Here is a 25,601-nt window from a genome sequence, read left to right on the forward strand (position 1 = left end):
GGAGCCCTGCCTCCAAAAGGGTGCCTGGGTCATAGTCTGGCCCTTGCTTTGCCCCAAGGCCCCGTGGTGCTCATCCTCTTCCCCCTGGCCCCGCCTGCACTGCTCCTCTTCCTGTCCCCACTCTGCCTCTTCCCCCAAGCCCTGCCCCGCCTGCCGCTCATGCCTCTCCACCCGCCGAGTGGTGGGCAGGTAGCGGGGCGGAGAGGTGCGAGCGGTTGGTGCAGGGTCTTAGGGGAGGGGGCAAAGAAGCGTGAGCGGCGGGGCTTGGGGGAGGGGCAGAGAGGCACGAGTGGTGGGAGGGGGCAGAGAGGGGCAGGCAGAGGGGCCTCAGGGCAGAGAGGGGTGGGATGGCCTTGGGAGAAAGGGGCCAAGCCTCGAGGCGGAGCAGGGGGCAGGGCCACAGTCTGGGCATCAGTGGCCCCCCGCTTCTCAGGAGCTTCCAGCGCTCATGCCCAGCCTCCCCAAATGTGGGAGTCATGCGCTGCCCATGCCCAGGCCAACTGTATTTGTGTCCCCCCCTTCACTGGGTACAGAGCCCTTGCTATTCCTGACATCCAGACAGCTGCTTTGTCTGACTCGTGTGCTCCTCAGGTCTCGTCAGCTTCGCCCAGTGCCTCATGAAACGCCCCCAAGCCTCTTGTCCTTTCTGAACAGCAGCCAGGTTCCACTGTAACTGATCTACAGCCTGTCCCTTCCCCATAATGCTCCCTGCTGCCTCATAAACATAACCCCCTCCTTGTTAAACGGTCTCCTCCTCCCCCACTGAGTCCCTGGAGTCCCCAGCCTAGCTGGCCCTGCATGGGGAACTGGAAGCATCCAGAGAAAGCTCCCATGGGGCCCTGGGTGTAGCCTTCATCCTAGCCATCTAAATGTAGCTTGCACAAGCTCCCTCCTCCTTGGAGGGGTCAGGGAGCACGCTTGGTGCAATGGAACATTCAGTGAATTTACAAGCAAGTAGAGAAGTTCCTCTCATGGATCAGTAACTGGTTAAAAATAGGAACCAAAGGGCAGGAATAAAGGGTCAGTTTTCAGAATGGAGAGAGGTAAATAGCGGTGTGCCCCAGGGGTGTGTACTGGGGCCAGGGCTGTTCAATGTATTCATAAATGATCTGGAAAAAGGGGTAAACAGAGAGGTGGCAAAATTTGTAGATGATACAAAACTACTCGAGATTGTTAAGCCCAGAGCAGACTGCACAGAGCTACAAAGGGATCTCACAAAACTGAGTGACTGGGCAACAAAATGGCGGATGAAATTCAGTGTTGATGAATGCAAACTAATGCACATTGGAAAACATAATCCCAACTATTCACACAAAATGCCAAGGTCTAAATGAGCTGTTGCCACTCATGAAAGAGATCTTGGAGTCATTGTGGATAGTTCTCTGAACACATCCGCTCAAAGTGTCAGTCAAAAAAGCTAACAGAACGTTGGGAATCATTAAGAAAGGGATAGATAAAAAGACAGAAAATATCATATTGCCTCTATATAAATCCATGGTGTGCCCACATCTTGAATGCTGTGTGAGATATATTGAATTGGAAAAGGTTCAGAAAAGGGCAACAAAAATGATTAGGGGTATGGAGCAGTTTCCATATGAGGAGAGATTAATAAGACTGGGACTTTTCAGCTTGGAAAAGAGATGACTAAGGGGGGATATGACAGAGGTCTATAAAATCATGACAAGTGCGGAGAAAGTAAATAAGGAAGTGTTACTTACTCCTTCTCATAACACAAGAACTAGGGGTCACCAAATAAAATTAATAGGCAGCAGGTTTAAAACAAAACAAAAGGAAGTATTTCTTCACACAACACACAGTCAACCTGTGGAACTCTTTGCCGGAGGATGTTGTGATGGCCAAGACTATAACAGGGTTCAAAAAAGAACTAGATACATTCATGGAGGATAGGTCCATCAATGGCTATTAGCCATGATGGGCAGGGATGGTGTCTCTAAACTCCATTTGCCAGAAGCTGGGAATGGGCGACAGGGGATGGATCACTTTATGATGACCTGTGCTGTTCATTCCCTCTGGGACACCTGGCATTGGTCACTGTCGGACGACAGGATACGGGGCTAGATGGACATTTGGTCTGACTCAATATGGCCGCTCTTATCTTCTTAAGACTCTATGCTGAGCATGTGCAAATGGCAATTTTCTGCCCCTTATAACTCAGACAACCAAATCTGACCCATGTGTCAGGGGCCAGGGCAGCTGTCCGTGTGGCTCTTACCTTCTGCCCTCCAGCTGGAGCCGTGTCTAGGTAAGGGCCATGCATGGGCTGCTGTGGGGAGCCAAGGACCCTCTTGCCCTGGGCAGGGGGCCCACAGGGTGAGGAAACAGGCCAGAGGCTGTTCTCGACCCCACCCCCACCCCTGGCAAGTGGAGGGTCTGCAGCGCAGCTCCCCACAGCTGCCCAGGCTCCCGGCCAGGCTTCAGTTGCTGGCCTGGCTGGGGGGACGGGGGTTGGGGGGGAATAGGAGGGGCCCCTGCCAAAAAGTGGGAGGGCCATGGCCCCCTGGCCCCCACTATTCCAGCGCCACTGGATGGGGCACAGTTGGGACTACTCCTCACCCAACACTCCTGGATCCAGAACTATGCAGGGACCCCCAGCTAGGGTACCAAGGATCATGTGGCCCCCACTCCCTTGAGAAAGAAAGAAATCCCAGGGAGGAGCCAGCCCCCGGGTCAGAGAAACTCCATCAACAGGAACAGGCACAGGACATGGCCTCTCTGAGGCCCAGGGTTGCCAACTTTCTAATTGCAGAAAATACCCTTGCCCCACCCCTTCTCTGAGGCCCCCGCCCAGCTCACTCCATCCTCCCTCCCACTGTCACTTGTGCTCCCCACACCCTCACTCATTTTCACTGGGCTGAGGCAGGGGGATTGGGTGCGGGAGGGGGTGAGGGCTCCAGGGTGGGGCTGGGGATGAGGGGCTTAGGGTGCAGGAGGGGACTCTGGGCTGGGGCAAGGAGTTGGGGTGTGGGAGGGGAAGGGGTGAGGGCTCTGGCTGGGTGTATGGGCTCTGGGGTGGGGCCAGGAATGAGGGATTTGGGGTGCGGAATGTAGTCTCTGGGAGGGAGTTTGGGTGCGTGAGGGAGCTCAAGGCTGGGGCAGGGGGTTGGGACGTGGGAGCGGGAGGAAGTGCAGGCTCTGGGAGGGAGATTGGGTGTGGGAGGGGGATCAGGGCTGGAGCAGGGCATTGGGGTCTGGGATGGGGTGTGGGTGCAGGTTCCGGGAGGGAGTTTGGGTGCGGGAGGGGGCTCAGGGAGTTAGGGCGTGGGAGGGGCTGAGGGGTTCAGCTCCGGGTGGGAGTTTCATAGAATCATAGAATATCAGGGTTGGAAGGGACCTCAGGAGGTCATCTAGTCCAACCCCCTGCTCAAAGCAGGACCAATCCCCAATTAAATCACCCCAGCCAGGGCTTTGTCAAGCCTGACCTTAAAAACTTCTAAGGAAGGAGATTCTACCACCTCCCTAGGTAACGCATTCCAGGGTTTCACCACCCTCCTAGTGAAAAAGTTTTTCCTAATATCCAACCTAAACCTCCCCCACTGCAACTTGAGACCATTACTCCTTGTTCTGTCATCAGCTACCACTAAGAACAGTCTAGATCCATCCTCTTTGGAACCCGCTTTCAGGTAGTTGAAAGCAGCTATCAAATCCCCCCTCATTCTTCTCTTCTGCAGACTAAACAATCCCAGTTCCCTCAGCCTTTCCTCATAAGTCATGTGTTCCAGACCCCTAATCATTTTTGTTGCCCTTTGCTGGACTCTCTCCAATTTATCCACATCCTTCTTGTAGTGTGGGGCCCAAAACTGGACACAGTACTCCAGATGAGGCCTCACCAATGTCGAATAGAGGGGAACGATCACGTCCCTCGATCTGCTGGCTATACCCCTACTTATACATCCCAAAATGCCATTGGCCTTCTTGGCAACAAGGGCACACTGTTGACTCAAAGTTTGGGTGCAGGAGGGGCTCAGGGATGGGGTAGGGGGTTGGGGTGCAGGAGGGGGTGCAGGCTCTGGGCGATGCTTACCTCAGGCGGCTCCTGGGAAGCGGCTGGCATGTTCCTCCAGCTTGGGAACGGAAAAGTGACTCCATGTGCCACCCCTGCCGGCAGGCGCCACCCCCACAGCTCCCATTGGCTGTGGTTCCCGGCCAATGGGCACTGCGGATCTGGTGCTTGAGGCGGCGGTAGCACATGGAGCTGCTGTGGCCGCCCCCGAGCTGGAGGGACATGCCAGCTGCTTCCTGGTAGCCACGCTCCGGAGCCGGGCAAGGACCCTGCCAGCCCTGCTGCACCGCCAACCGGACTTTTAATGTCCTGGTCAGCAGTGCTGACCGGAGCCGCCAGGGTCCCTTTTTGACTGGGTGTTCTGGTCAAAAAACGGACATCTGGCAACCCTACTGGGGCCCTCAGACACTGATGATGTCCCAGGACTCCAGATGGCTATCTGCAGCATTGCTATGAGCACACTTCTCCTGTGCTGAATTGGCTGCCAACTCCAGCTCCCTCCTATCCTCTCCTCACACAGTCTGACTCCCAAGTGTCCCCCAGGGTCCTCTCCTTCTCTCCCTCCCCCTGTCTTTTCTCCCCTCCCCTCCCCTTCCCTATAATATTTGTAAGAGAAACAGGAATAAACTAAGCCAACCCTTTGTCCGCTTCCCCCACAAAAAAACTGAAAAAGGAAAGAACTGAATTGAAAAACAACCCGCCACCCAGAAGGGAAGAGAAACCCCAGCCCTACCATGCTGTTTGCTGCCCAGCACTCTGCCCTGCCTCTCCTGGAGTTGGTCTGTCTCTCTTCCTGGTCTCATTTCAATTGTTGGATTCATGTGCGGGAGCTGGGTGGAGGTGGTGACCTGGGCAATACTGGAGGTCAGACTTGATGGTCTAGTCATTCCTTCTGGCCTTAAACTCAGTGACTCCTTTTTTTGTGTGGGCTGTATGCTTCTCAGGACTGGGCCTGTCTCCTGCTGCCACAGTGCACATAATAAGAAATGCAATACATGAAAAAGGCTGGAAAGTTATTCAGTATTGTTAAAATTACTTAGCTGTCATTGACCTCATCTCTGGAAACACCGTTTCCGCTGAAACTTTCCAAAATTATTGAGTTTGAGGCATATGTTCAGCATGAACAAGTTCAGCCCAACTTGTTAAAGTTTGGCATCGTTATAAGCAACTAAACCCAGGACGTGTTAGGTAACTTCCATACAGTAGTTGCTACCATTAGAAAGGAAGAAGCTTGTATCCCTGCTGGACTGGGTGGGATTCAAACCAGCCACACAGAGGCAAACAGGTCTGTAGCAACACCCTCAATCATCCATTCCCTCATAGGAGTGACCGGGAAAGGAAGGGGGAGGCTGCTTTCTGGAAAGATGAGTTTATTAACTCACGTTCCAGCCACTTTGGAGCTCACACAGGCAAAATCTCCCACGCACTCCTAATCTCAAACGCACTGTCAGCCACACTCTATTCTTAAAGGGCCAGCTCCCATTAGCCAAATGCATGCCCTGAAAATGCAACAGTAAAAGAAACTAGCAGAACATCCACATTCACTTCTAATTACAAGGTTCTGCAATGTAAAGTCATTCCAGTAGTTACTTCAGGGTCCTTCCACTAATTGTTATACATACATATTTGAGCCTTCAACGCAAACCATTTCCACATTAACTACAGGAGTAACCAGGGCCTGTATGATGATGTTTTCTATGTTGGACCATCCGATAGGGAGCCACAACACACACAGAGGCAGTGGGTTACACAAATATTTGTGAGACAGTGGAACACTGGACATCAGAATTCTTGGTTTCTATTTCTGGCTCTGAAAATAAATTGTGCTGTACTGGTTACAGACTGGGTAGCTAAATGTAATACCACCTATTTGGGTCATCTCTGGGGTTTGAACCCAAGACCTCTGGATGTAAACACCTGAGTCACTGACACTTGACCTTAAGAACCAGACCTGTTCAGTATGGAAGTGTAGCAGAGTCATAACATTCTATATGTGGTCTAGCTTCTAGAGAGTAACCGAGCCACGGTGTGTTAGCATGGGATACACAATAACCTAGTTTGACATGCATATTCTGAGGTGTGTGGCAAAGTATAGGAGACTTGGCCTTCTAGTATGAACCCTGAGTTAGCATTAAATGACCTCACTCCCAGTCATCAGTGAATTTGTATGAAAGCTTGGCTCACGATAAGAGCTGTGAAGAGCACGGAAGTGTTAATAGGAGCTAGTTGAATAGCTGGGGCTAGTCTCCAGGCTTACAGATGAGTGCACCACCTACTGGGCTACACAACACTGTGTTAGGCAGTCTTTGCTGGTCTCTGGCTTGCTTCTCAAGAAGTCTGTAGCTAGCACAAAATTGCAAGACTGCAGTAGTGGGGGCCAAAATCACATTATTCACAAGGGATGGCAACACGGAGGGTGATAAGTAAACAATGCAGAATCCAGCAGGTAACAAGAACCAACTCCTGGGTGTGTTTTCCCCTCAGTATCTGATCAAAGTGAATGAGATTCAAACCAAGAAAGGAGTGGACTTGCTGCAGAACCACATCAAGCATTGCAATGCTCAGTTCAAGTAAGAGTGATCGGTTATCTTTATTCCTTATCCTCCCTTTCTTTGCCAGTTTAACTGAGGAGACCTAGGCATTGATTTATTTTGCAGTGAACAAATATCCTGCAGTCACCCTCCACCTGTGTGGCAACATGCTCAGCTTCCTCTCCCTCTGGAGATGGTGTAGCCGTAGGACTCTATGATAGTGTTTGTCCTGCAAGTTACAGTACTTGGTACTTGCGTTTTGACAGTACAATACAAAAGCAATTAGAGTGCTGACTTCCCACTCCTCGGTTTGTTGTCACTGGTTATGATGAGAATCTAGGGTTCCTGATAATAAGGTGTGTGAGGCCAGGACTGTTGGCCCAAAAGGGTTAATAATGACACTGCAAAGCAAAGGCTCTAAGGACTGCAACGCACAGCGGCATGTTTTGTACATGCAGCACTGTCAATGCTAGGAGGTTTAGTTCAAACCGTTCTCTCACATTCGCTTCTCCTGTTAGTTTTTTCCAGGAATGTTTAAAGGCAACAGAGACGCTTAAGCAGTTTATAGAGAAGCTCACCCCTGAGCTACAGAGAGTGAGTATGCATCATAATGCCAGCTCACCGGGGACCAAGGCAAGAGGCGGGCATGGGCCCTGGAGCAAGAATGTCTACCCCCTAAAGTCTCTTTTTACCCCTAAGGAGGCTTCTCATATGTCCAATTTTCTGGGTCATGACCTCGGTTTTGGTCTGCCAATCTCTGTCCAGGTGGATTTTTAAAATATTAGCAATTGTCCAGGATTTCTCTTCCCCAGCCCCCCAACCCCACGTGGGGGGCTGACAGCTGGAACCGCAGCCTCCCCGCCAAATTCTTCAACCCCTCCCTCTCCCCCCAGTACCCCCTCTTCCCCTCTCCAGCAGTATCCTCTTTTTGGGAACCTGAAACATGTTAGTCCTACCCCATAGGAAGTAGAGAAGGTTTAAAGGCTAAGTGGAAAGTTCCCAGGGCTTGAAAGCTAGGATAAGTAGATACAGCTCATGAAAAGATTTGAGGATGCTACTATACACTCCATAGTCCTATCATCTTTTTTAAGCGTTTCTTTTGTTATAACTCTCTGATGAGGATTAGGATGCAATCCTCATTTGGGTGAAGTATTCATCTTTAGTGCTGAGCCCTCAGTAACACTGCAGGTAATTTTGGAGCCTTCTTTACATGCTTTCCCCACAGTAACTTGGAGTTTAAAAGCTGTACAGCTGGCTGGTTTTGATATTTTGCATGGAGACTGACTTCACCAGCCCAAGGCGGGTTCTCCAGAAAAGGCTCCGTGCCAGTTCTTTTAACACTCTTGGTCTCTTTACATGTGTAGCACATTAATACAAACAACATTTAAAAAACCCCTCCAATACATTGTCTCAATACAATCTATTCACAATCAGTAACTTGAGGAATGGAGAACAAGGCATAATATGCAGCACTTGCAGTGTCCGTTAATGCTAAAACACGCAAACCCTTCAGCTATGCGTCTGCCCCACAGGTACGTTGAAAATTAACTGTCGTTTTCTGGCAAACTGAACCTTTGATCCTGTTGACTGTTTTCATTCCCGACTCATCTCAAGAGGGGGCCATATTAAGCTTCAGTCTTCTGGATAGTCAGTGCCTGGTTCAGAAACATGAACAGCTGTTGTCATGATGGCGTGTCCTGAGCACACATTGTTTATATAATGCATTCAAAGTATAGCCACTGGGCACTCACCAGGCTCCGTTTGTCCTAGCTGAGGAGCACTGAGGAAATACTGCTGTTCCCTGCACCTGTAGATAGAGCTGCTCTCGTGGAGATGGGCTTTTGGAGAAGCTTGTATTACAGTAGTACGTGCCCTGTGCCGTGTAGCTGCACGGGGGGAGAGCCTCAGCCTGGCCTGTGTTTTCAGTATGGTGCTTCCCACAGGAATGGGAACGCATGTGTTATGGGAGAGAAAGGCCTGTCTTGCCCAAGAGAATGAGTGGGATGTACAGACAGAGGCAAAGCGCAATCCAGCTCCCCTGCTTCAGCAAATCACTGTGGTGTGATGCCTTTCAGATGAAGGTCAGGCAGGACGAGGAGAAGCAGCAGCTGTGCTCCCTCCGGGATCACCTGAAAACAGCGTTACAGCTGGAGCAGAAAGAGGTAAAGCGGGTCCCCCTTCCTAGGCACTGCCATTATGGCTGCCTGGTGGAGTATTCACGGGGAGAGCAGTCTGTGCATTGCATCCCCGGAGCTCATGTAGGGAACAATGCATTTGCAAGTGCATCTCCTTCCTGGCTATGGGCTGTGCCCTGTGAGGTGAGCTGTGCCCCCCCATCCAGGGAGCTAAGGGGACAAAGGGAAGCAGCTGTCCTTGCTCAAATCTGGAGGGGCCGGGGGGATGGTGAAGGCTCTGCTCTATCCATGGCTCTGCAAAGTTCTCCTTTGGGGGCTGTGGATTGGATGCTGTGAGTGAATTTCCTGTGCCTGGAAGGTGCTGGAGTTGCAGCCCAGGGGACTGGAGCCCACTCTTCCCAGAGCAGCTGGGGAAAGGGAAGTGGAGGGCATGTCTTCCTCACCCCTCGTCCTGTCCCGGCAACACGCTCCTCCTGTTCCACAGGGACCCAGCTGCTGGTGATGCCTGGCTGTCCCAGTGGAGTAGGTTGAGGCTGAGGTGCTGTTGTGGTTTCTGCCTATTGAGCTTGCTGACTGCCTCCCTCTCTGAGGCAGCCCTTCCTGACCGCCTCACCCAGTGCAGCCCATCCTGACTGCCTCACCTACAGCCCTGGCAGTGCCCCCTTTGCAGGCTCCCTAGGGATTGTGCATCTGCCAACGGGCAGTGCAGTCTGGGGCATGCAGCATCCCCAAGCTGGGCCATGCCAGACTGCCCTAGCTGTGAGGAGTGGGGACTCCAGAGAGAGGGGATGAGCCCAGAGGGAGCAGCAGGATCCCCCCGGTACCTGTCAGAGGCTGTGGGAAGACAAGGAGATGAGGGGGCCCAGGGAGATTGGAATCGGGGGAGGAGCCCTCCAACACTCCTCTGGAAAGACCCCCACCTACTCCCCTCAGCAGTAAGCACCCCCCGAATGACAGGAGCGCCAAACCTGACCGCTCGTGGACCCAGCACGCTGGCAGCCTCCCCAGGGCTTACTCTGTCACTGGCCTCTCTGCTGCCGCTGCCTCAAGGGGCCTGTTCTTGTGGTGGCCACGTCCCCTCCCACACACACCTCCTTTCAGCCAGGCCACGGAGAGCGGCTAGGCAGGAATGGCTTCGGTCACTACTGCCCTGCCAGGGCTGGGCTCCCTCTCCCTTCCCATGCCCAGCTTGGGAATGAGGCAGTGCTGGGGAGCGGACTGAGGGATCTGTGGCTTTCGTACCACTCGGTTCTGTCTGTGTTTGCTCCCTGGGCACTGCTCTCCGAGTTTGGTTCTTGCCACATTCGCTGCACTGTGTATTAACATCACATCTCCTCCCTGGGTGGGACCTTTCTAAGATGCCGGTCTGGAATATGCCGTCAGGAGGAGTCACCCCAGGGAGAGATGGGCATGGGCTAACGACTACCTCTTTGTGTCTGCTAGGACTCTGCTAGCAAGCAGCTACAGTACAACATGCACCAGCTGCAGGGGAACAAGCAGTATGGGACCGAGAAATCGGGGAACCTCTTTAAGAAAAGTGATGGGTAAGTGCAGAGTCTGTACGGTGATGGGTAAGTGCAGCATCACACGTCTGCAGCGTAGACAGTAAGGATCTCCAGTGCAGCCCCTCCGCCCCCTCAGCTGAGTTGCTGAGCTGACCGTGACCCTGTGTCTCCGTCAGAATGCGTTCATTTTGGATCAGACGGGAACCCTGCTTTGTGCAATGAAAACTAGGGGCAGCAGCATAAACAAAGGGGAATGAGAAATAACATGGGGGAGTGGGTTTCTAGTGACAATCTGCATGGGGGCTGGGCTGAGGGATGGCAGCACTGTGTTCCCAGGATCATCCCCAGGAGCATTCACTACAGACTCCCGAGCTGAACCTCCTTTGGGCTTTTTTCTACCAGTTCCAAGTCTTTCCAGGTCCCTTTCCTATCCTCCCCACGCTAATAGGCATGACACTCTGCCCGGGTTAGCCTCCCCTGCACACTTCACTAGTGTCGCTCCCCCGCATCATTAAGGAAGATATTAAATGATGGAACAGTGATGTTCCTGCAGACCTCAAAGCCATTCACAGGAGCTCAGTTACATGATCCCTCTGTGACAGAGGGGCCAGGGGAGACACAGGGCAGTGAAGGGGCCACAGGTGGTGGGTGGCAGAACCAGGAATAGAAGCCAGATATCTGCGCCACTGCCTTATACGCAATGGGAGGGAGCACAAGGTAGCTGGGATACCAAGATACTACGATGGTGTCCCAGATCAGGGCTGGCTGCACCTGTCCCCGCCTTGGGTCTCTCTGAATGCATCCCCTCCAGATCTGAGGCCTCTAGCTTTCACTTCTGTGGGTGGAGTCCTGTGATTTCCCCCCCACTCAGACCAGGTCCTTGTTTTCCAACCACGTTTGACCAGCAGGTCCGACTGGACTACGAACCTGTGGTTCTTCCCTTGGGGAGCTGTGATGAATAGTGACCCAGGCTGCTCCTGTTGTCTATTGTGAACAGCAGTAACGCAGCTTCATGAGAGAAAAGGATTTTAAAACTGTCACGGAGTCCCTGGGCGATGCTCTGGAACTGCTCCCCATGAAGCCAGTCAGGACTCTGGGGCAGTCGCCTTTCTGTGAGCAGCCTGTCTTCAGGACACACAGCTCACACTGCTTCCACCTCCCTGGGTCTGACCTCGGAGCATTCAGCATCCTCTGCCCCTCCGTGTGCTTCCCCCAGCGAGTCCACTCAGGCAGGGCTCCTGGGGAAGCCAGAGGGTCCTGCACCCCAACTTCGCAGTCAGACGTGACTCTCAGCCAGCCAGTAAAACAGAGGTTTATTAGATGACAGGAACATGGTCTAACACAGAGCTTATAGGTGCAGAGAACAGGACCCCTCAGCTGGGTCCATTTTGGGGGGCAGTGAGCCAGACAACCACGTCTGCCCTTCACTCCATGTCCCAGCCAGCCCCAAACTGAAACTCCCTCCAGCCCCTCCTCCTCTGGGCTTTGTTCCTTTCCAGGGCCAGGTGGTCACCTGATTCCTTTGTTCTCCAACCCTTCAGCTTTCACCTTGCAGGGGCAGGAAGGGCCCAGGCCATCAGTTGCCAGGAAACAGGGTGTTGGCCATTCTCTGTGTCCAGACCCCTGCACACACCTGCCCTCTAGGGCTCTGCAATGATCATACACCCTTACCCCACCACCTAGATACTTAAGAACTGCATAGGGGAAACTGAGGCACCCCCACACTATTCGGAGGAAACATTAAGAACAGTCCCACTTCGTCACAAAGACAACAGCAGGCCTACACACGTCTCTATCGTAGCAGGAGTCCTCTTTCTTCTTCAGGTGATGGCCCCTATATGGATTCCAAACCTGGGTGCACACGTGTGGGAACAATTCTGTAGCAGTGCCTGTTGACCTGCATTTGCATCGTGCGTTGTCCTTGTGTCCACAGCCAAGGTTATAAGAGGTTGTGTGCATCGACTCCGCTCCGATTCCCTCTTACCACTGCATGGCCAGAGTCAGAACCCCTGTTCCTCCGCATTCTTAGCCTAGCTCAGAGAGTTGATAGTCTGGTCTGCCTTTGTGTATGTAGTTATAGATAGTATTTGCTTGTTTTTATAATGTATTGTAATTAGTTAGGTTCCCTTTAGGACTTCTTCTCCCATTGGGGAGACTTCTCCACCTGGGGACTATGCCCTGGCCAGTTGGCTTCACGACCTGGACTTTGTGGCCGCACGCCTCCTCTGTGCGTGACAAGCACCAGCGCTGCCTGTAATGCCTCGGAGAAGCCCGTGCGGTCACCCATGGCACCATTTGACAGTCGTTCCCAGCCCGACCACGGGGGGCCAGGGAACTTTGTCTCTGTAAGTGCCTCGTGTGCCCAGGTATCTGTCAATACAGCCGCTGCCTGAGGAGCTCCACTCTGACCACAAGAAGCACAGCCATGGGCATACGGGCAGATCCCAGCCTGGGACTGCCCCTAAATGCAGCACCGCCTCCCTGAGCCGGGCCCAGTTGGGTGAGAAGTCACATGTCAGCCTGGCTGCTGCAGCTCCCAAGGAGTCCAGGACAGAGAACAAAGAGAAACACTGCTGAGATTCACCGGTGCCGCCACCAACTGCAATCACCGCTCCAGCAGCGTGCACCGGCGGGATCCTCCAGTCTGCCATGCGCAGTCCCCCACCGACCCAGCCGCCTGGAACCGATTTCTTTCAGGATGTAGTCTGCACCAGGTGTGGGTTCTTATTGTTTGATGATATGCTGTATCTAGTGTGGGATGGTAGATGACAACTCGGGGTGTGCAGTCAGTGGGGTTTTTTCCCCTCTACTGAAATAGATTCTTCTGGGGTATTTGGATGGCCCATTCAATGGCGCAATATGCTTTTCTGATGGATTGTCCTTGTTTAGTGGAGGCGTTTTAAAGTGTGTTTAGGTGTCTATCCCGGACTTTGTCTCGGGAACATATGCTGTGGTATCTGATGCCTGGCTGTAGATAACAGATTTCTTGGCATGTCTGGGACTGTTACTGGATCTCTGAAAGTGGATGTGGTGATCCATGTGTTTGTTGTGCATAGCTGTCTGTAGGGCTCCACTTCTGAAGCTGATTGTGGTGTCCAGGAAGTTGATGCTGGTGTGGGAGTGTTCTAGAGTGAGTTTAATGGATGGGTGGTGGCTGTTAAAGTTGTGTTGGAAATCTATGAGGGAGTTTAAGTCATCTGTCCAGAGGATGGAAATATCATCAATGTAGCTCAAGTATATCATTGGTCTTGTGGGGCATTTTTCCAGAATAGTCCATGAAGACAAACACCACAGACAACCATATACGAGAAATCCATTGAGCACCACACCTACCTTCACAGATCCTGTAACCACCCCAAACACACCAAGAAATCTGTTATCTACAGCCAGGCACGCAGATATCACAGACTATGCTCTGAGGAGAAACTCAGGGATACACACCTTAACACACTTAAAACTGCCTTGATGAAGCAAGGACAATCCACCAGAGAAGCAGATTGCATCATGGAACGGGCCACCCAAATACCTGGGGAGAACCCGCTTCAAAACAGAAAAAGAGAGAGCCTCTGACTGTATACCCCTGGCTGTCATCTATCACCCCACACTGGAATCCATATGAGGTATCATCAAACAGATACAATCCATATTTGATGGGGACTACATCCTGAAAGAAATCTTTCTTGAACCCTTTTTCCGGCCTTCAAACAACCTCCCAACCTCACTATGCTCATCATCAGAAGCAGGTTCCCCACAGACCAGGACGCAACAACTCAAAGCGGCAGCAAACCCTGCCAGAACAACAGATGCAAAACCTGCAGACATATCTCCATTGCTATGATGATCAATATTCCCCACAACACACTTTTCAAGATCCATGGGTCCTACACAGGCCTATCCCAACATGAGGTGTACCTCATCCACTGTATCAAATCCCCCAAGTATGTGGCTGAAACCAGACAATCACTATGCTCTCGAATTAACTCTCACAGAAAAATGAAAAAAGACAAAAACACCAGATCACATGTAGGCAAACACTTTTCACAAAAGGCTCACTCAACATCTGACCTCTCAGTCCTCGCTCTCAAAGGAAACCTTGACAACAGCTTCAAAAGATGAGCCTAGGAACTTAGGCTATATCTACGCTACCGCCTATGTTGGCAAAATGTATGTCGCTCAGGGATGTGAATAAACCACCCCGCTGAGCAACGTAAGTTATACTGACCTAAGCACTGGTGTGCAAAGCGCTATGTCGGCAGGAGAGCTTCTCCCGCTGATACAGCATCTGCCGTTTGCAGAGATGGTTTTATTATGCCGACGGGGGAGCTCTCTCCCATTGGCATAGAGCGTCTTCCCCGCATGCACGGCAGTGTATCAGTACACTGCGCCGCTGCAGCGATATATGTGTAGACATGGTCTTAAATTCATAACTCTCTGCTTGACACTAAAAACCATGGACTTAACAGAGACCCTGGATTTATGGTCCATTACAACAATTTGTAACATACCCTGCTGCCTACTAACCCTCAGTATGCATCCCATGAAGTGAGCTGTAGCTCACGAAAGCTTATGCTCAAATAAATTGGTTAGTCTCTAAGGTGCCACAAGTCCTCCTTTTCTTTTTGCGAATACAGACTAACACGGCTGCTACTCTGAAACCCTCCATTGTCATCCACTGCAAAGATACTAATTGCCCACTTCATTTTAAGTGGTCTCCTACAACATGTGAACCCCTTTTGCTTAACAATCTGTTCCACCTTAGAATCGTAGAAATTTAGGACTGGAAGGGACCTCAAGAGGTCATCAAGTCCAGCCCCCTGCACTGAGGCAGGACTAAGTATTATCTAGACCAGTGGTTCTCAACCTTTGTGGGCTCAGGGCCCATTTGTAAATGTTTATGGCCTGTTGCAACCCAATAAATAGTCTGGGGGTAGAGGCCCTCGGGTGGTTTTGATTGGATCCTGCCCCCAGGGAGCTTGGGTCCTGCCCAGCACTCACCCCAGAGCGGTGGCTCCCGCAGCTCCAGTGCTGTGGGGCTGGCTGGACTTGGCTCTCCACCCTGGGCGTTGCAATCTCATGGGTTGCAGCACAGCTCAGGTTTGGCCCTGCTCCCGACTGCTCCCCTGAATTTGTGAGAGTGGAGTTGTGACCTGGCTCCTGGGGTGGCACTGCCACTCATTCATATTTGGCGTACTGGGACGCCTGTCATGATGACAGCTGGGCCAAAGCTGAGTGGCACAGGGACCTCAGAGGTTGCAGTGCCTGGAGCAGGGAGGTGAGCCCAGCCTGTCCCGTGGAAGAGGAGTCACAGGAGCTGCCATGCGACCTTTTGAAATATTCTGGCAACCCAATGCTGGATCCTGACGCACGGGTTGAGAAACCCTGCTCTACACCATCCCTGACAGGTGTTTATCTAACCTGTTCTTAAAAACCTCCAGCTTGGACACTCTGGTTACCTTCTCCAGACCTGAGGAAGAGCTCTGTATAAGCTTGAAAGGTTATCCCTTCCAGCAACAGAAGCTGGGCCAGTAAAAGATATTACCTTGCCCACCTTATTACAGACAATTCCAAATCTGTCATGAGTTTGCAGGGCAATATGGCAGCACAGAGGCCAGGTAAACCATGGAAATGATCAGGGGCTGAAGGGATCGATGTGCGAAGGAGACTGGAAGGGTGTAACATGTTTGGCTTGGCTGAGCAGTGCCTGCAGGTGGGGAGGGGACAAGGCAGTTTACAAACCCATGGGAGGTGTAAATATCAAGGCAGGAGAGGAATCTAGGGCATGGCAAGGGCTACCGCTAGAAGTGGAAGGAAGCGCATGAACTGAGAGGCCTGGAGCACATCCTCGCAGTGAGCTCTGCCAGGCTGGGACTGGCAGCAAGGCCAGCCCATGGCTTGGGGAAAATGCTATATACATCATCTCCAGTAAGAGGCTGTGCTGCCCATCCATCACGCCTCTTGCGGCGTGCCACAGGCCACCTCTCTCAGCTCAGGGCAGGCCAAGGGCTCCCCCGCCCTGCTCTTGCTACTACCTCCCACCTGCACGAGCCAGGCAGTTTGTCAGGAGCAGAAGCTGTGGCCTTAGCTGTGCCCTCCTCTCCTCTCTGCATGGGTGCCTGCAGTGGTGCTGCTCTGCACGCTCCTTTGACAGGCTGGTCCCTGGCTGAAGGGGTCTCCAGCCCCTTGGGCAGAAGGACTTTGAGCATCTCCTTTGAAATGAAAGAATTCCCGGTTTATTTTCAGGTTGAGGAAGGTCTGGCAGAAGAGGAAGTGCACGATCCAGAATGGCTACCTGACCATCTTTCACAGCACGGTAGGGCTGGTGCCTCCATCACCTTCATGGCCCATGCTCAGAAGTGGTGGGCTGAAAAGGCCTGTGGGATTCAGTGCCTTCCGGGGGGGTTGTGCAGATGATTAACACTTTGTTACCCACAGTGAGTCTAGTGGCTTTCCCTGAGCCTGACTGGAATCCCTGGAGTATGATGATTTAGTTGGGGATTGGTCCTGCTTTGAGCAGGGGGTTGGACTAGATGACCTCCTGAGGTCCCTTCCAACCCTGATATTCTCTGGTTCTATGATTCTATGATCTTCTCCAACCCCATGCTGCTGGCCTGACCCAATGCCCACTGGAGTCTTTCCTTTGAGGCTGGAGTCCCTGTGCCCTCAGTGGACCACAGGCAAATCACTAGGGTCTTGCCCAGCCTGAGAGCCGGCACGGAGAGCGCACCCAGCATCCAGGAGCAGGGGAAAGGTCATTGCTGTGATTTTGTTTATTATTATTGATGACAGCACCGGCAAGGACAAAGTGCATGGGTTACTGGGAAGGCCGACTGCATTCTGTCTGGCCCCTGTCACTGGCCTAGCTGAGCGCTCACAGGCTTCAATGGATTCCCCTCACAGCTCCCGTGGGAGGCAGGGCAGGGCTGTTATCCCCGTGGACAAAGGGGAACTGAGGCCAGAGAGACTAAGTGACTTCCCCAGGCTCACACCGGCAGGCTCTGACAGAGCAGGGCCTTGAACCTGAGTCTCCCAAGTTTAGGTTTGTCCCTAACCGCTGAGAAGTTCTTCCTCCCTGTTCCCTGCCTCAGTGACCCTAATCGCTTGGGAGCATTGCCGGGACCTGCCCCCAGGGGTTGCTATTCTAGCAATGCTGCAAGTACTCCATCTTCCATCCACTAGCTAAACCGCTCACCAACCAACCTGAATTTGCTGACTTGCCAAGTGAAGCCGAACCCGGATGATAGGAAGTGCTTCGACCTCGTTTCACGTGAGTCCCATTGTCTGTTTCGTAATGCCTGGGGAAGGCCCGATGGGCAGCCGCATGCTGAATTTCTGACTCAGGGAACCAATGCAGCAAGGTGCAGGGCAGGGGCATTACTTGTGTGGTTCCAATCGGGAGCTCTAGGCCAGGCCCAGGGCATGGGGATACGGAGCAGGTTTGCGAGGCCGTTGGCAGTTCTGAGCTTTCAAGCTGCTTGGCAAACACAGAGCCTGGGTGTTGTGATTAAAGGAATCTCCCCAGCGGGATTCGCCAGCGTATGCCCATGCTGGATGTCTGGCTGGCCGGGTGGCACTAGCAGGGGAAAGCGGAGGTTTGGTAACAAGCACATTGTGATGCAGGCAGCTTAGCCCACCGCAGGCGTTCCTAGGTGTTGGTATGGCAGCAGTGCTCCGAGTCAGGGTCCCATTCTGCCTGGTGCTGTACGTGCACCTCAGTAAAACACAACACCCTGGCTGGCTTCCTGAAAGGACTTGGGGCTGAGGAAAGATTGACAGAGAAAGAGGGGTAGAGCTCAGTGGTGTAGCACCTTCACAGCCTCAGATGCTTGCAGCCTACGGGCATGTGGGCCAGAGCTCTTGCACCTGGCCCCCCTGGCACCACCTTTGGGTGGGGCAAGCAGGGTGCTAACCCCATGCACATTGGCCGCAGAGGCTGAGCGAGTGAATGGCGTAGGAGCGGCCCCCCTCTGTGTGCTGGACTGTGCCACACACCCCTCACCTGGGGAGTGCAGAGAGCTGCCTCTGGGCGGCGTTGGTGCCCTCTGGCTGCCGGTTTGTCTCAGGTCTAAACACACATGGTTCTGTGTATCTCAGATAACCGCACGTACCACTTCCTGGCGGAGGACGAGCAGGAATGCACCGCGTAAGTACCAGGGTGGGAGCAGGGACTGCGCTGAGTCGGGAGCAGAATGGCCAAGTGGCATAAGGCTTCTTGTGGGGGACAAGTACCAGCCCTGTGAGCTGCTGAATGGGAGGCAGCTCCTTGGGCCATCTCACTCCTCTGCCGCAGGTTGGAGCCCTGCATCCTCCTCGCCCCTCCAGGAGGGAGGGCAGCAGGGTAGCCAGGCTGAGGCAGGGGCTGCTGATGCCTGATTTGCCCAAGGCCATGGCTGGAATTCAATGGCCCCGGGCTCCCAGGCCTGCATGTGGAGCAGAAGAGCCAGCAGCCTCCGTGTTGCCCGTCCCTAGCACCGGCTGGAGCAGTGGGACTTGCCTGCAAAGGTCTGCTGCCTCCAGCCTCCTTCTCTTGCCCATCCCCAGCTGTGAACGTGGGGGTTGAAAAGTGGTGTTCTCTGTTGGGCTGCCTCTGTCTGCCCTGCAGGGAGACGCAGCAGCCAGAGGGCAGCAATGGCCGGTCTGAGTTCACCGGCCCTCACTACCAAGTTCCTGCCAGCAATGAGGTGTGGGGAGGAGCCTGCTGTGAGCCCACCCTACTTCCTTCTCTGAGCCTGCACAGGCCTGTAGCGAGCTTTGGCCCACCCCAGGCAAGTGTTGGTGCAAGGCTAAAGGTGCAGGGCAGGTCTGGAAGCACAGTCCCCACCCCTGCAGCTCTGAGATGCTGCTCTGCAGCCACTCCGGGGCTCCTGCCAAGTGCCAGGGTGAGGCCATGGGGCAGAGTCCCTCCTCAGAGCAATGTGCATGTGCAGAACTCGAGGTCTCCACTGCCCCAGGCACCCTGCCCATGTTAGCCCTGAGCACGCAGGGGGCGATGGCGCAGCACGGCAGCAATGGCTCATGCCTAGCCCTCGCTTCTGCTCCCCCGTGCACCAGAGTACAGAGCCCGTACCCCCTTCCTGACATGGAACAGGGGCCCCTCTGACAACAGCTTCCTCCTCCTTGCAGCTGGATTTCTGTTCTCAGCAACAGTAAGGAGGAGGCTCTGAATGTGGCCTTCAGCCGGGTGCATGGCAGTCGAGAGAGCAGCATGGAGGGGCTGACCAGGGCCATCATCGAGGAGATCAGGTGCATGCCGGGGAACAGTGTGTGCTGCGACTGCTCAGCACCAGGTGAGCGTAGTCATGGGAGGATGGGACAGGGACAGGGACAGGCACCTTGCGCAGTCAGCACCCAGCACAGTGATGCAATGACCCTGCTCCAGCCAAGCCAGCAGCCGTCTCGAAGGCAGCTGCTAGCCCCTCCGCTGCCCTGTACTCCACTCACAGCATGGGGCTGCTGGAGCCATGGGTGGCAGGGAGCATCTGGGCACCCTACCCCCACCCCAGCCAGCACACCACTGCTCTCACCCCCATCACCAGCGCCATTCAGGGGCTTTCCACAGCTCCTTGGGAAAATGCCCTGCACTCCTCCCTCCTGCAGAAATACCCAGTTTGGCGGGAGCCCCACATAGAGCTTTCCCTGAATTACAGCCTTGAGAGAGGGGACCATGGATCTGCCCTCAAACTCCTTGGACCCCCCCCCCTCCATCCCCCCCGAATCAATGGAAGGATCCTGCTGTGAAACTGCTCAGTGAGAGGAGACTGAGTCCCCTCAGACACCACTTTGCTGAACCCTTTGCACCTCCGAAATCAGTCCCTCCTGCTCCCACCCCGCCCTTTGGCTCCTCCCACTCAGTCACTCCTGCCCTCTGTTGCTGGAATCCTAAGTCCGGTTCTGGTGCCCACAGTTCAAGAAGGATGCTGATAAATTGGTGAGGGTTCAGAGAAGAGGCCATGCAAATGACTGAAGGATTAGAAACCTACCTCATAGTGATATAGACTCAAGGAACTCACTCTATTTAGCTTAACGAAGAGAAGGTTAAGGGGGGATGTGATTAGTCTAGAAATACCTACGTGGGGAACAAATATTTGCTGGTGGGCTCCTCAGTCTACCAGAGAAGGTCTAACACTCCAGTGGCTGGAAGTTGAAGCTAGACACATTCAGACTGTACAGAGGTGTACATTTAGTGGAAGGGTTTACTAAGGGGAGTGAAAAGAACAGGAGTACTTGTGGCACCTTAGCGACTAACAAATTTATTAGAGCATAAGCTTTCGTGGGCTACTGCCCACTTCATCGGATGCATAGAATGGAACATATAGTAAGATATATACATATATATATACACACACACATACAGATAAGTTGGAAGTTACCATACAAACTGTGAGAGGCTAATTAGTTAAGATGAGATATTATCAGCAGGCGAAAAAAACTTTTGTAGTGATAATCAAGATGGCCCATTTAGACAGTTGACAAGAAGGTGTGAGGATACTTAACTTAAGGAAATAGTTTCAATAAGTGTAATGACCCAGCCACTCCCAGTCTCTATTCAAACCCAAGTTAATGGTATCTAGTTTGCATATTAATTCAAGCACTGCAGTTTCTCATTGGAGTCTGTTTTTGAAGCTTTTCTGTTGCAAAATTGCCACCCTTAAATCTTTTACTGAGTGGCCACAGAGGTTGAAGCGTTCTCCTACCGGTTTTTGAATGTTATGATTCCTGATGTCAGATTTGTGTCCATTTATTCTTTTGCGTAGACTGTCCGGTTTGGCCAATGTACATGGCAGAGGGGCATTGCTGGCACATGATGGCATATATCACATTGGTAGATGTGCAGGTGAATGAGCTCTGATGGCATGGCTAATGTGTTTAGGTCCTATGATGGTGTCACTTGAATAAATATGTGGACAGAGTTGGCATCGGGCTTTGTTGCAAGGATAGGTTCCTGGATTAGTGTTTTTGTTGTGTCGTGTGTGGTTGCTGGTGAGTATTTGCTTCAGGTTGGGGGGCTGTCTGTAAGCGAGGACTGGTCTGTCTCCCAAGATCTGTGAGAGTGAGGGATCATTTTTCAGGATAGGTTGTAAATCTTTGATGATGCGCTGGAGAGGTTTTAGATGGGGGCTGAAGGTGACAGCTAGTGGCATTCTGTTATTTTCTTTGTTGGGCCTGTCCTGTAGTAGGTGACTTCTGGGTACTCTTCTGGCTCTGTCAATCTGTTTCTTCACTTCAGCAGGTGGGTATTGTAGTTTTAAGAATGCTTGATAGAGATCTTGTAGGTGTTTGTCTCTGTCTGAGGGATGGAGCAAATGCGGTTGTATCTTAGAGCTTGGCTGTAGACAATGGATCGTGTGGTTTGTCCTGGATGGAAGCTGGAGGCATGTAGGTAAGTATAGTGGGCAGTAGGTTTCCGGTATAGGGTGGTGTTTATGTGACCATCACAGTAGTGTCCAGGAAATGGACCACTTGTGTGGATTGGTCTAGGCTGAGGTTGATGGTGGGATGGAAATTGTTGAAATCATGGTGGAATTCCTCAAGGGCTTCTTTTCCATGGGTCCAGATGATGAAGATGTCATCAATGTAGCGCAAGTAGAGTAGGGGCGTTAGGGGACAAGAGCTGAGGAAGCTTTGTTCTAAGTCAGCCATAAAAATGTTGGCATACTGTGGGGCCATGCGGGTATGCATTGTCCCCAAATGTGAAATAGTTATGGGTGAGGACAAAGTCACAAAGGTCAGCCACCAGGTTTGCCGTGACATTATCGGGGATACTGTTCCTGACGGGTTGTAGTCCATCTTTGCGTGGAATGTTGGTGTAGAGGGCTTCTACATCCATAGTGGCCAGGATGGTGTTTTCAGGAAGATCACCGATGGATTGTAGTTTCCTCAGGAAGTCAGTGGTGTCTCGAAGGTAGCTGGGAGTGCTGGTAGCGTAGGGCCTGAGGAGAGAGTCCACATAGCCAGACAATCCTGCTGGGGAGTGGTGACTTCTCCAGCCCTGGCAAGTTTTGAATGAAGACAGGGATTATTTGGGGTTCTCTGGCCTGTGTATGCAGGAGGACAGATTAGATGAGGCCTTGGAATCTGAGAGTATTAAAAGTGGGATGTCGGGCAAGAAACTCCAGGAACTGCCTTGTACTGGAGCACTGGCAGCGCGATCACCTCTGCTCTGGCAGCAGCCTACAAACCCCATCAGCATTTGCCCTTTTCCCAGGGGGAATGGAGGCACATGGAGGGGAATGACTTGGTCAAGGTCACCCAGCCAGTTAGTGTCAGAGTCTGGCATAAAGCCAAGTCCCGTGCTCTAGCCACTAGCCTACAGTTCTCTGTGCCCCCCCGGGCCTGAGCTCAGACATTTCCAGGCACTGGCAGCTGGCATGTTGTGTGAGACTGACTAAGTCAGGTTCTTTCTTTGAGTCTCATTGCTAGGGAGCTAGTTCCAGAGGGGGCATGGCCCTTTACAGACAGAGCCAATAGCAAGGCAGGTCCCTGCCCAGAGCAACGTCCAGACCAAGCATTTGTGTGAGTTGCACCTAAGCTGGAGCCCTAGCACACAGGGACACGGACCTGCGAGGACAAGGCACCAACCTCTCACTCCAGAGAGGGAACTGGGGGGAGGAGCAGTGGCCTGGAAACTCCTTCTAGGGGTACCTTTAAAATCAGTGAATTTACGCCCTCCATTCCCAGACCCCCATGGGCAGCCCCGTCACTACCAGCAGCTATGGAGAGTGCATTTCCATGGGTCGTCGGGGAAAGAGCATCTTCACCAAATAGCTACAGCAGTGCAGCTGCACCCGTGCAGATCTGCCATTTTAAGTGTAGACCTGCTCTGAGCGCCACTGCACGCAGCATGCGCAACCCAGAGCAACGGCATGGCAAAGCAGCCAGCAGACCTGTCAGCTCCCATCCACAAACCCCAGGGGGATGACAGCCTCCAAGGGGGGGAAGGAGCTCCCTGCCCAGACCCAACAGGGGCCAGTTGGGGGGAAGGGGCTCCCCACTCTCCTCCCACCCCGATCCAAAGCTGGGACATTTTCAAATTATTTTTCCACGTTTGCCATAAACAGCCCCCTTTGCCATCCTCCACTCAGTCGATCATGTAAAGTCAAGTGGCCAGCGGCTCCTTGGACCCCATGGCACTTCCCCTTCCTGTTCTCACATTTTTTTCTACAGCCCAGATTCTCTATTCTGTCCAGTTATGCCTCCCTGATTCTGTGCCTGGCCCCCGGCACAGACTAAAGCATCCTGGGGGCTGCTCTGACTTGCACCACCCAGCTGTGGTCCCTGAGGGACTATCCACCAGCTTGAGACTACCAGAGAGCATTGTGCTCCAGCCATTCCCCTGCGGGGTGCCGGAGGCTGCATGGAGGAAAGCAGAGGAGCTCTGACAGCTCTAGTCCCAGCAAGGATTCCCTCAGTAAAGTGCACCTGGTCTGGGGAGGGGAATCTGGCTCTCACTGTCCATGTACCTTCATTCCCAATATAGTCTCCCTTCCACTCTCCTTCCTTTCCTGTCTCTGTCCCAGTCCATCCACCCACCTTCATCCTCTCTCTTCTCCATTTCCACCACCTGCTCAGATGCCCCACTGTAGGCCGGGGAGGGGGGGGGTGAGACTGAGTGGTTGACAAGGTGTCTTGTTCACCCCATCCTGTGCCCCTGACTGCCCAGCACCTCTGGCAGGATGGGGGTGCTAATCAGAGCAATGTGCTGTCTCCCCAACAGACCCAAGCTGGCTCTCCATTAACCTGGGCATCCTGATCTGCATCGAGTGCTCCGGGATTCACCGAGAGATGGGCGTGCACCACTCCCGCATCCAGTCGCTGTCTCTGGACAAGCTTGCAACCTCCGAGCTCTTGGTAGGGAACTACCCGCACATGCTCCCTCAGGGCGCCCCCCCGCGCTCTGCCACCCCCTGCGCTCCCTCAGGGCGCCCCCCCGCGCTCTGCCACCCCCTGCGCTCCCTCAGGACGCCCCCCCCGCGCTCTGCCACCCCCTGCACTCCCTCAGGGCACCCCCCTGCTCCGCTGCTGCCCACACGCGCACTTCCGCAGAGCCCCCCCTCTGCTGCTGCCCATACGCGCTCCCTCAGGGCGCCCCCCCGCGCTCTGCCACCCCCTGCGCTCCCTCAGGACGCCCCCCCCCGCGCTCTGCCACCCCCTGCACTCCCTCAGGGCACCCCCCTGCTCCGCTGCTGCCCACACGCGCACTTCCGCAGAGCCCCCCCTCTGCTGCTGCCCATACGCGCTCCCTCAGGGCGCCCCCCCGCGCTCTGCCACCCCCTGCGATCCCTCAGGGCGCCACCCCCACGCTCTGCCACCCCCTGCGCTCCCTCAGGGTGCACTCCCGCACTCTGCCACCCCCTACGCTCCCTCAGGGCACCCCCCTGCTCCACTGCTGCCCACACGCGCACTTCCGCAGAGCCCCCCTTCTGCTGCTGCCCATACGCGCTCCCTCAGGGCGTCCCCCCGCGCTCTGCCACCACCTGCACTCCCTCAGGGTGCCCCCCGCACTCTGCCACCCCCTGCGCTCCCTCAGGGTGCCCTCCCACGCTCTGCCACCCCCTGCGCTCCCTCAGGGTGCCCTCCCACGCTCTGCCACCTCCTGCGCTCCCTCAGGGTGCCCTCCCATGCTCTGTCACCTCCTGCGCTCCCTCAGGGTGCCCCCCGCACTCTGCCACCCCCTGCGCTCCCTCAGGGTGCCCTCCCACGCTCTGCCACCTCCTGCGCTCCCTCAGGGTGCCCTCCCACGCTCTGCCACCTCCTGCGCTCCCTCAGGGTGCCCCCCGCACTCTGCCACCCCCTGCGCTCCCTCAGGGTGCCCTCCCACGCTCTGCCACCTCCTGCGCTCCCTCAGGGCGCCCCCCCCGCTCTCTGCCACCTCCTGCGCTCCCTCAGGGCGCCCCCCCCGCTCTCTGCCACCTCCTGCGCTCCCTCAGGGTGCCCTCCCACACTCTGCCACCCCCTGCGCTCCCTCAGGGTGCCCTCCCACGCTCTGCCACCTCCTGCGCTCCCTCAGGGTGCCCTCCCACACTCTGCCACCCTCTACTCTCCCTCAGAGCGCCCCCCTGCTCCACTGTTGCCTACGCGCGCACTTCCGCAGAGCCCCCCTTCTGCTGCTGCCCATACGCGCTCCCTCAGGGCGCCCCCCCGCGCTCTGCCACCCCCTGCGCTCCCTCAGGACGCCCCCCCCTGCGCTCTGCCACCCCCTGCACTCCCTCAGGGCACCCCCCTGCTCCGCTGCTGCCCACACGCGCACTTCCGCAGAGCCCCCCCTCTGCTGCTGCCCATACGCGCTCCCTCAGGGCGCCCCCCCGCGCTCTGCCACCCCCTGCGATCCCTCAGGGTGCCACCCCCACGCTCTGCCACCCCCTGCGCTCCCTCAGGGTGCGCTCCCGCACTCTGCCACCCCCTACGCTCCCTC

The 25,601-nt window shown here is 54.2% G+C and overlaps 1 protein-coding gene across 1 annotated transcript in view; it reads left to right on the top strand.

Moving 5' to 3' along the window:
- The window catches only part of LOC140897406 (arf-GAP with SH3 domain, ANK repeat and PH domain-containing protein 1-like), a 119,044-nt gene that overhangs the window by 38,701 nt on the left and 54,742 nt on the right, over positions 1-25,601 (top strand). Inside the window, exons 7-15 of the mRNA XM_073310052.1 lie at positions 6,506-6,591; positions 7,071-7,146; positions 8,628-8,714; positions 10,131-10,231; positions 16,433-16,502; positions 17,369-17,456; positions 18,284-18,332; positions 19,313-19,476; positions 23,904-24,037. Of these exons, the coding sequence (XP_073166153.1) occupies positions 6,506-6,591; positions 7,071-7,146; positions 8,628-8,714; positions 10,131-10,231; positions 16,433-16,502; positions 17,369-17,456; positions 18,284-18,332; positions 19,313-19,476; positions 23,904-24,037 (855 nt within the window). The remainder of the gene's footprint in view (positions 1-6,505; positions 6,592-7,070; positions 7,147-8,627; positions 8,715-10,130; positions 10,232-16,432; positions 16,503-17,368; positions 17,457-18,283; positions 18,333-19,312; positions 19,477-23,903; positions 24,038-25,601) is intronic.

Source organism: Lepidochelys kempii, chromosome 13 (genome assembly GCF_965140265.1).
Source record: "Lepidochelys kempii isolate rLepKem1 chromosome 13, rLepKem1.hap2, whole genome shotgun sequence".
Classification (NCBI taxonomy): Eukaryota; Metazoa; Chordata; order Testudines; family Cheloniidae; genus Lepidochelys; species Lepidochelys kempii.